The sequence below is a fragment of the Nematolebias whitei genome, chromosome 9, assembly GCF_014905685.2.
Source record: "Nematolebias whitei isolate Nwh7 chromosome 9, NemWhi1, whole genome shotgun sequence".
Taxonomy (NCBI): Eukaryota; Metazoa; Chordata; class Actinopteri; order Cyprinodontiformes; family Rivulidae; genus Nematolebias; species Nematolebias whitei.
Genome location: NC_056506.1, coordinates 27,140,774 through 27,151,479, shown reverse-complemented (window position 1 = coordinate 27,151,479; position 10,706 = coordinate 27,140,774). Strand labels below are relative to the sequence as shown.

General features: G+C 39.9%; 1 protein-coding gene across 1 annotated transcript; it reads left to right on the top strand.

Moving 5' to 3' along the window:
• Window positions 1–7,136: 7,136 nt before the first annotated feature.
• Window positions 7,137–8,024, top strand: setd9 (SET domain containing 9). The gene has a single exon (XM_037681622.1). It carries the CDS (start codon window positions 7,182–7,184, stop codon window positions 8,022–8,024), a length of 843 nt encoding a protein of 280 aa, XP_037537550.1. The 5' UTR covers window positions 7,137–7,181.
• Window positions 8,025–10,706: the final 2,682 nt, after the last annotated feature.

Here is a 10,706-nt window from a genome sequence, read left to right as displayed (position 1 = left end):
CAGGGTCAATGCAGCTAGCTATCAGGAGATTTTGGAGCACTTCATGCTTCCATCTGCTGAAAAGCTTTATGGAGATGAAGATTTCATTTTTCAGCATGACCTGGCACCTGCTCACAGTGCCAAAACCACTGGTAAATGGTTTACTGACCATGGTATTACTGTGCTCAATTGGCCTGCCAACTCTCCTGACCTGAACCCCATAGAGAACCTGTGGGATATTGTGAAGAGAAAGTTGAGAGAACAAGACCCAACACTCTGGATGAGCTTAAGGCCGCTATCGAAGCATCCTGGGCCTCCATAACACCTCAGCAGTGCCACAGGCTGATTGCCTCCATGCCACGCCGCATTGAAGCAGTCATTCATGCAAAAGGATTCCCGACCAAGTATTGAGTGCATAACTGAACATGATTATTTGAAGGTTGGCGGTTTTTGTATTAAAAACACTTGTCTTTCATTGGTGGGATGAAATATGCTAATTTTTTGGGACAGGCATTTTGGGTTTTCATGAGCTGTATGCCATAATACATCCATCCATCCATCCATTATCTTTACCCGCTTATTCCATTTTGGGTCACGGGGGTCGCTGGTGCCCATGTCCAGCAATCACTGTGCGAGGGGCGGGGTACACCCTGGACGGGTCGCAAGTCCATCACAGGGCCACATAGAGACAAACGAGACAAACAACCATTCACTCTCTCACTCACACCTAGGGACAATTTAGAGTTACCAATCAGCCTAACATGCATGTTTTTGGTCTGTGGGAGGAAACCGGAGTACCCGGAGAAAACCCACGCATGCACGGAGAGAACATGCAAACTCCACCCAGAAAGGCTCCTGGACCGGGGTTTGAACCAAGGACCTGCTCGCTGAGAGGCAGCAGCTCTACCAGTTGCGCCACCGTGCTGCGTATGCCATAATCATCAGTATTAAAACAATTAAAGTCCTGAAATATTTCAGTCGGTGTGCAATGAATCTGAAATATATGAAAGTTTCATTTTTATCATTACATTATGGAAAATAATGACCTTTAACACAATATGCTAATTTTTTGAGAAGGACCTGTAGGTACCCACATTAACTCCAGTGAGGGGAACAATGAGGATCCACCAGGTGATCAGTACTTGTAAAGGGAAAATCCACTACAGGGATATCACCTGTTTTTGCCAAAGAGAGCAAGGACAAATAGACTGCCCATGCTTTGATTTGAAAGAGGCAATCCTGCAACTTGTTGAGGAACCTTCCAAGAATGGAACCACAACAGCACAGCGGCCAGGAATCATTACAGGTGACCAGGTCGGTCGACGGTGTGTGGTTGAATATGACCATGACTACTAGCCTGGCATCATCACAAAGGTGGAGGATGCGAACATTGAAATGAACTGTCTCCGTAAAAAAGGTATCAACAAGTACTACTGGCCAAGTCCAAGAAAATATATCAGTTGGTATGATGACAACCAGGTACTCTGCCTAACAGAGGAGCCAAAAGCCTCCAATAAACGATATCTCCAGCTCGATCCTGCCACATGGAGGTTAATTGAAGAACGCATGTAGTGTTGATCACCTCTCCACCTCTTGCTTTTGTACTAATGTGTTTCATTGTTTATATATAAATTACAAATCCAATGACTTCTGTTTTAATGAAAAAATTATTATACTGTACATGTCCCCTCTGTTACTTTTCTAACTGAGCAGAAGAATGCTTTGTCACTTCTCACTATGATCTATGTCACATGTACACATATTTAACGTCATGTTTTGTTTCTTCAATATTAATTTTTTAAGGAAATCTAGGAGGGAAATTAATTTGACTCAAATATTGTAATAATTTATTGCATGAGTTCCAGTCATTCAATACGGCAAAAATGCAGGAGATTGATGAAAATCATCAGATTTTAGAATCGGAGATGTTGTTTTTCCACCCTGTTATAGTATGTTCCACCCTGTGATGTTCCATCCCACCCTGTTTGAAAATATGTTTTTAATAAATATTATTACAGAAGCATTAAGTACTGTGAATCTTTCTGTGCCATGTTGGGAGTTGAAGACCAATAAATGCACATATAGGTATAAGTTTTTAAAATTACCAATATTTTCTATGCTGTCAGTAATAATGGGTAAAAAATATATATATTATTTTACAATACTGACATAAATCATTTGTAACTACATGATCTGTTACATTTTCAAGAATAAAACATATTATATAGTAAAAGGGACATACTTTTTTAAAGAAAATGGCATTATTTATCAATATTTACATGTTTAACTATTAATGGTCTATATGTAAATGTCCCTAACAGGGTGGAACACAATCAGAGACGATGGTGAAAAAAATCTACCTGTAATTATTATTTTATCCAACCCTGAGCTTGACCATTATTAATTTCTTATTGCTAAACATGTCAGTGTTGTAACAAAATATTAAAAACTTAAAACATTATTATTATTATTTTTTTTTTTTCAAAAGTCCTGAAGCCAAAATGTTGCCGCAAAAAAAAGAATCACCCCTTTATGATGCGCCAAATGTTCTCTATAGGTGAAAGATCTGGACTGCAGGCTGGCCATTTCAGTACCCGGATCCTTCACCTACGTAGCCATGATGTTGTGATTGCTGCAGAATGTGGTCTGGCATCGTGTTGAAAAATGCAGGGTCTTCCCTGAAAGAGATGACGTCTAGATGGGAGCATATGTTGTTCTAGAACCTGAACATAGTTCTCTGCATTAATGGTGCCTTTCCAGACATGCAAGCTGCCCATGCCACAAGCGCTCATGCAACCCCATACCATCAGTGATGCAGGCTTCTGAACGGAGCGTTGATAACAACTTGGGCTATCCTTGTCCTCTCTGGTCCGGATGACATGGCGTCCCAGTGTTCCATAAAGAACTTCAAATCGTGACTCATCTGACCACAGAACAGTCTTCCATTTTGCCACACTCCATTTTAAATGACCCCTGGCCCAGTGCAAACGTCTGAGCTTGTGGAGCTTGCTTAGAAATGGCTTCCTCTTTGCACTGTAGAGTTTCAGCTGGCAACGGCGGATGGCACGGTGGATTGTGTTCACTGACAATGCTTTCTGGAAGTATTCCTGAGCCCATTCTGTTATTTCCTTGACAGTGGCATTCCTGTTTGAGGTGCAGTAACGTTTAAGGGCACGGAGATCACGAGCATCCAGTAGAGTTTTACGGCCTTGACCCTTACGCACAGCGATTGTTCCAGATTCTCTGAATCTTTTGATGATGTTATGCACGGCTGATGATGATAACTTAAAAGTCTTTGCTATTTTATACTGGGTAACACCATTCTGGTATTGTTGCACTATCTTTCTGCGCAACAATGGTGGAATTGGTGATCCTCTTACAATCTTGGCTTCTGAGAGACACTGACACTCTGAGAAGCTCTTTTTATACCCAGTCATGTTGTCAGTTGACCTAATTAGTGTTCATTTGTCTTCCAGCTGTTCGTTATATGCTCAATTTCCTTTTTCCAGCCACTTATTGCTACTTGTCCCAATGTTTTGGGGATTTGTTGACACTGTGAAATTTTGAATCGACATATTTTTCCTTTAAAATGTTACATTTACTCAGATTAAACTTTTGATCTGTCATCTATGTTATATTACGAATAAAATATTGACATTTGCCATCTCCACATCATTGCATTCAGTTTTTATTCACAATTTGTTTAGTGTCCCAACTTTTTTGGAATCCGGTTTGTAGTTGTTCACATGCAAAATTAGAACCATAAGCCTAAGGACCAGTTGTTAGTATCCTGATAGCTGCTTGCTATTCACAGAGGGCTGAGTGATACTAGCAATAACAGCACTGTAAGAGGGGGACAATTGGACACGGAAGCCTCCGCCCCTGTTTAACAATGGACAAGTTCTCAAGTGCTGCTTATAAGCAGCAGCAGCAGCCTGCATGGAGGACCAGTCTTATAATACTGATCAATGTCAACAATCTATTTTAGATTTTTGTTTACAGTAGTGATGGGCAAATGATACAGAGGCTTTGGAGCTTATGTCACTCTTCCTGAAAGAGAGTGATTCATAAAACTGTGTCAGAGCTTGTATCAAAACACCCCGTCACGTAACAAATGACGGTCGAATCTTCAGACGTTATAAGATAAAACTTTATTGATCCCGCAGGAAATTGTTGAAACTGCTTCATTTCTCTCTTCTTTGGATCAGAAAGTTCCAATGTGTTCTGAACGACTCAGTTTTGCAGGTGTGAATGCTTTGGATTTCTTAGCTAAACAAGCTATTTAAGATGCATCAATATTCCAGCTGAGTTGTGAGAGTCCGTTTTTGTTTTTCAAAAACGGATACAATTTGAAACAAAGAACTTTGTTGTACAAAAAATATGTTTTTGTAATGTGTAATGCAGATGTAATTATTATTTTGTACAAATGAACAAATAAGCTTGGCCAGTCTTTTCTACACTCCTGAGGTTGTTCTAGCTCCACTAGACTGAGGAACAGCTTCTACCCTGAGGCTGTTAGACTCATGAATCTCTAACTAGAATAATCACTGTGAAAAAACATATCATGTTGCTGCTGATCTGTTTCATGTTGCTGCTGATCTGTTTCAATGTTGATGTGTTCATGCGTGCACATCTGCTCACAGACTCATGTTCATGTTTGTGCTGATGTTCAATGTTTTATGTTATGAGTGCTTAGTGTATATTTAGTTGATGTTTTTCTTAGTTCATATCTTAGATGTTATTACTGTTTTTCTTAGACATTTTATTGTTGGATGTAACTGGGACCCCGTGTACATAATTTCGCTCCACCACATGTACCACATGAGGTGCGAATGACAATAAAGAAACTCTGACTCTGACTCTGACTCTGTTGTCCACCAGAGGTCTCCATCACTGAAGCTGATCACTAATTTACACAATGTAACAAACTTGTTTTTTCATGTATTATATCAAACTTAATAACAATATTTACTGAGTTGCGTTCTTCCAATTGTTTATCTTTAATTCAATCTCAAAGTAGGTGTTATGGTTCTGGCTGAATTTTATTTACTGGGAAAATGGATATAAACAGATTTTTATGTAAGGACCTCTGCACTGTAAAAAAAAAGTTTACAGTAAAAATAATAATAATAAAAAGTCTAGGCCATGAAAAGGCGGTTTTATTTTTGATTAAGTAATTAAAAACTGAAGGAAAAAAAAAAAAGAATCACTCTAAAGCAGTTTATTGTCAGCCGAGCTCACAGAGTGATGCTAGCTAACTAACCAGCCACCTAGCTAACTTACCTCCTCCAGTAGGTCCTTGTTGTCAGCGTGGAGCTCGGGAACACTGTAGCGTGTGTCCCAGCCTATATCCGACAACACTGCCGGCACATTTCCCGACATTTTCCCGGTTTTTTTAATCAAAGATCTGTAAAATAACAAACAGGAGTACAAAAAGATAGCCTTTTTCTCGCTCTAACAGTAGTAATTCCGGTTGAATGGTCCTCCTGACAGGCTGCGGTGACTGTTTGGTGTTCGTTGCTACAGGCAACCGAGGTTGCCAGATAGGAAATGACGAACTAACGCATTGCCTTTTATAAAACTGTTTTGACCAAAACTATCGTATGAGCGGAGTGAAGGGGCACTTTTTTCAATGATGCTGTTGTTGACCTGGGTGGGGGGTGAGGGTTGTTACTGTTGGACGTATGGTGGGAGAGTGTTTGCTAAATCGATAGCATAAATACGGTAAAAGCTGTATATCTGGCAACGTTGTGGGCAACTAACCGCGTGAGGTTCGAGAGACAAAGTCTGTCGCAGTTTCAGATGACAAAAACTGGCATTGTTTGAAATGTAAGTTCCATCCATTATCTTTACCCGCTTCTTCCATTTTGGGTCACGGGGGTCACCGGTGCCCATGCCCAGCAATCACTGTGTGGGGGGCTGGGGACACCCTGGACAGGTCTCCAGTCCATCACAGGGACACATAGAGACAAACGAGGCAAACAATCATTCACTCACACCTAGGGACAATTTAGAGTTACCAATCAGTCTAGCATGCATGTTTTTGGTCTGTGGGAGGAAACCGGAGCACCCGGAGAAAACCCACAAATGCACGGAGAGAACATGCAAACTCCACCCAGAATGGGCCCCCGGACTGGGATTTGAACCAGGGACCTGCTCGGTGACCCCACCTGAAGCAGAGGGCTGCCATCAAATTAAGAATGCTCCTTTGTGGTTAAGGGTCTTACTCAATGGCCCACAAAATGACAAATAAGGGTGGAAGCAGATGCTTCAACTTTCCCACCCAAATTGTATGCTGGTCTGAGGAGCTGAATCAGCAGGGTCACGACCTCTGCACCACCACTCCCTCAAACGTTGTATCCCTCAAACCTCCCTAACTTATTAGGTGTTCAGATGTTTTTTAACAGAAAGAGAAACTCATGTTTGTGGGGAAAACTTGCTAAGTTCAAACAGAGCATCATAACAAAGAAGAAAGGGAATTTACGTGATTTTAAATGTGGCGTGGTTGTTGGTGCAAGTAATTACCATGTGTGACTCATTATACTCTCATCCAGATGTATAAGGTTTCACACATTAAAAGCTTTAATATCTCTTGTTCTGTTTTCAGCTATTTCTGTATCATTTCTAATTTTTTAACTTACAAACTTGGATTTTTACGAACATTAAATTATGTGGAATATCTGTAATTTCTTTTTTATATTTAGTTTATAAAATTCAGATCAAAATCCCTGTCTGTTTCACATTAGTGGATTATTATTATTTTTTTTTTTAACTTTCAAGCTTAATTTTTTTTTACAAACATTAAATTATGTGGATTATCTGTAAATTCTTTTTTTATCTTGAGTTTATAAAATTCAGGTCAAGTTCCCTGTCTGGACAAAATCTTACCACTTGTTTATGTTGTACATTATGATAAAACTAATAAAGTTTTTAAATTAAAAAAATGCAAATTTCTGCTTGAAGCCGGTTCTCCAAAATAAAAGCGTACAACAAAAATCTGTCAAAAATAACAAGTGTACGTTTTGTTTTATTTATTTAGTAAGTTTATAAATGTTTAAAATTGACTTATAAATAATTGTATTCGTTTAAATTGACACGCTAAATCGTTTAAAATAGAGGTTACAAACGCTTTGTTTTTATTTTTAAGCCACCTTCCGGAAGTGACGTAAGAAAACAACGTTGGTCGAGTTTTCTGGGTCTGGATGTTTTCAGCAGCTTTTGAAAGATTTCAGAAGTTATGGAGGTCTTACAGACACCGCTTTGTGCCGTGGATCGTGTTTAACTTGTCTAAAAATGAGCAGACTCTGCGCCAGGTGACGGAGCGGTCCAAAGACAAACTTGTCTCGGATGAACAAGTCTCCCGGAGCCTTCTGAAGCTTTTCAGAGCCCTCCACAGGAAGGGTCTTCATCATGTGGAGCTCCATCCAGCTCATGTGCCCCAAGTCCCACAGTTTTTAGGTGAAGAAGAACAGGCTGGTGGACAAGATGTTATTTTCCAGTCTCTGGGGTTTTGTATTGACAGGAAGCCCAGCACTTTACCCTCTGCTGGAACTGGGGTGTTTGTCACCAGGGGATTTGTGCCTAAAGGGGCTGCAGTTGCCATGTATCCTGGCACCATTTATCAACCGTATGAGCCCATTCTCCTTCAGTCCATCAAAAACCCTTTCATATTCCGCTGCATCGATGGCATCCTGGTTGATGGAAATGATAAAGGCATCTCCAAAATGATCTTCAGGTCATGCAGCGGCAGAGACAGAATAGGTCCCTTTGTGACGAGTGACACCACATGGCTGACGGACAGCCCTCAAAACCCACTGGCTGTGGGTCAGTATGTCAACAACTGCTCCAATGAAAAGCCTGCTAATGTTTGCTACCAGGAGTACAACATCCCGGACGGCTTCCCCATCGAGCTCCGCCAGTATCTACCAAACGTCAACTTCAGCCAGGACATCAAGAGGCCTCTTCGCTGTGTGGTCCTCGTCTCCCTCAAAGAAGTTGCAGCAGGAGAAGAGCTCTTCTCCAACTACTACACCATTGTGCATTGAATTATTTCTGATCTTTTTTTTTTTTTTTTTGGAATAAAGGCAAATTAAATAATTAATTTTGACCTTTTAAAATCTGAAAATATTGCATTGTCTCTGCGGACAGACAGTCCTTCTGCTGTCACGAGCCATGTTTCCTGCCAGTTCCAGGATCTCGGTGATCAGGCACTCAAGCACAGCCAGCAGGGAGATGGAAATGCATCCACTGCACCTTCTTTTCAATTCATTTGCAATTTGTGGCTCTAGCTGAAATATGCTGGTGAAGATTCTCAGTCATCCAGGACATGATAAATTAAAAAAACATTAAATACAAAAACAACTGGACTATTTGTAACAGAAGACGTTTCGCTCCTCATCCGAGGAGCTTTCTCAATTCAAAGAGCAGAGAGTGAGGAGTTCAGGTTATAAGGCTGAGATAAGATACACATACATATGTAGATTTGACAATTCACACCTTAACAGGGGTTTAAGGTCTTTGTTACTCTAATTCACAGATGAGGCCCCACTGTTCCCATCAAGTGTGAAAACTGCCTGAACTCCAGCTGAGATATTATTTGAGCTTCTGAGATATTAATCAGCAGCTCTCAGTTGTAAAAAAGAAAAAACGCCTTGTTGCCATGGTTACGCATCATGACAAATGTCCAAAACTAAAAAAAGTTTTGGTAAAAATCCTTCCAGCTGCACAGCATCCGATACCAGAGGAAACAATCATCCAAAAAAATGTGATTTACATCCAGAAAAAGAGGAATTAAAGTTCATAAGAAATATCTCAGAATGAATGAAACAGAGCTACGCCAACATGCAGCCACCCCGAGCGGCACAATTCTAGAACACAATCCAAATAAAGGCTAAAATAAATAAAGGTTAATAATAAAAAGCATTTTATCTGCTATTGTCTTTAAATTCCTGGAAGGACTATCACCCACCATCTTTCATGCCACCATTTAAGACTAAAATAGTCTTGTGCTGAGAAATTACAAGAGTTGTAGCCGCTTTTGTCAAACCTTGAAAATAACGTTAATTCAATTCAATTATACTTTATTAATCCCAGAGGGAAATTATTTGTTGCTGTAACTCGTTATCCTCATTTCATTAAGAGATGTTATAGATGCTGATGGCTGTAGACAGGAAGGATCTCTTGTAAAGGTCCATCCCACAGTGGATCCTAAGAAACTGGCTGCAGATGCCGTCCGATCCGTCCACCCAGACTCAGCTGGCCTCTCGGTTCCCCCGGGCTGTAGGACCACCTGAATGCCAGGCAGAACTCCTCCCAGTGCGATGGCCACTCCTCCCAGCAGTCTGCCAAGCTCCTTGTCACTGCGGACAGACAACTGTAGGTGCCGAGGGACGATCCTGTCCTTCCACTGTCATGAGCCGTGTTTCCTGCTAGTTCCAGGATCTCAGTGGTCAGGCACTCGAGCACAGCTGGCAGGTAGATGAGAATGCATCCACAGAACATCCTTTCAACTAATTTTTGAGATTTGGGGCTGTAGTTGAGATGTTATTTGAGCTTTTGAGATGTTAATCAGCTGTTGGTAGTAGAAAACTGCCTTGTTGCCATGGTTACGTATCATAGCAAATGTCCAAAACTAAAAAAGTTTCTATAAAAATCCTTCCAACTGCACAGCATCCGATACCAGAGGAAACAATCGTCCAAAAAAATGTGATTTTAGATCCAGAAAAACAGGAATTTAAATTTCCAAAAGCAAAATCTCAGAATGAAAGTAACAGAGCTGCTCCAATATGCAGCCACCTTGAACGGCGCAATTCTAGAACGTATGCATGACTTGATGTGATACTGCGAGATGTCAAAATGTGTTGTGACTTAACTCTCAGCTACTACCACATCAAATTTTATCTCTATTTTTAACTGAGTTGTAGCCATTTTTTTAAATGTTGGGTAATGTTTTTAGTCGTGGATGATTTTTGGATTGGATTGACTTCAAAAGTTTAATAGATATAGATGTAGTTACATCCAAATTTCCTGAAAGTTTCATTAAAATCCATACTGTGGTTCATGAAAGGTTTTGGTAGCAAAAACAAACAACAACAAAAAAACAGTGTTGACTCTCAACAGTTAATGTCAATTCTTGCACAAGGAGTAGTGTCCGAGATATGTACTGTGAACGACTTCCAGCTACTTCTACACTAATTTTTAACACAGTATCTGCAAAATTGAATGAATTCTAGACATTTTGTGTTTTCTAAGGTCACTTAGATGTGATGGCCATCTTGAATTGGGTTGACTTCAGAAGTTAATCAGTTGTAGAAGCACATCCAATGATTATTTCCTGAAAGTTTCAATAACATCTGAACAGTAGTTTTTGAGATATTTTGCTAACTGTACAAAAACACATAAAGGAAAAGGCCTTACCAGAACTTTAAATAAGATAGAAAGAACTTTATTGATCCTGCAGGAAATTGTTGTGCCAGTTTCAGTACAAAGGAACATACACGAGAATCACACAAGATATAAAAATAACAGAGAATATATAAAATAACAGAGAATATAAAACTACCAACAATTAAGTTCTAAACAGGTCAGGCGCAGACAGAAACATTAAATTGTTTATTGTGGTGCAGGTAGGGCTGGATGATTTGGCCAAAACTTTTATTATAATATATTTCTTAATTTAGGTCTATGCTAATTTTTTGGGACAGGCATTTTGGGTTTTCATATATATA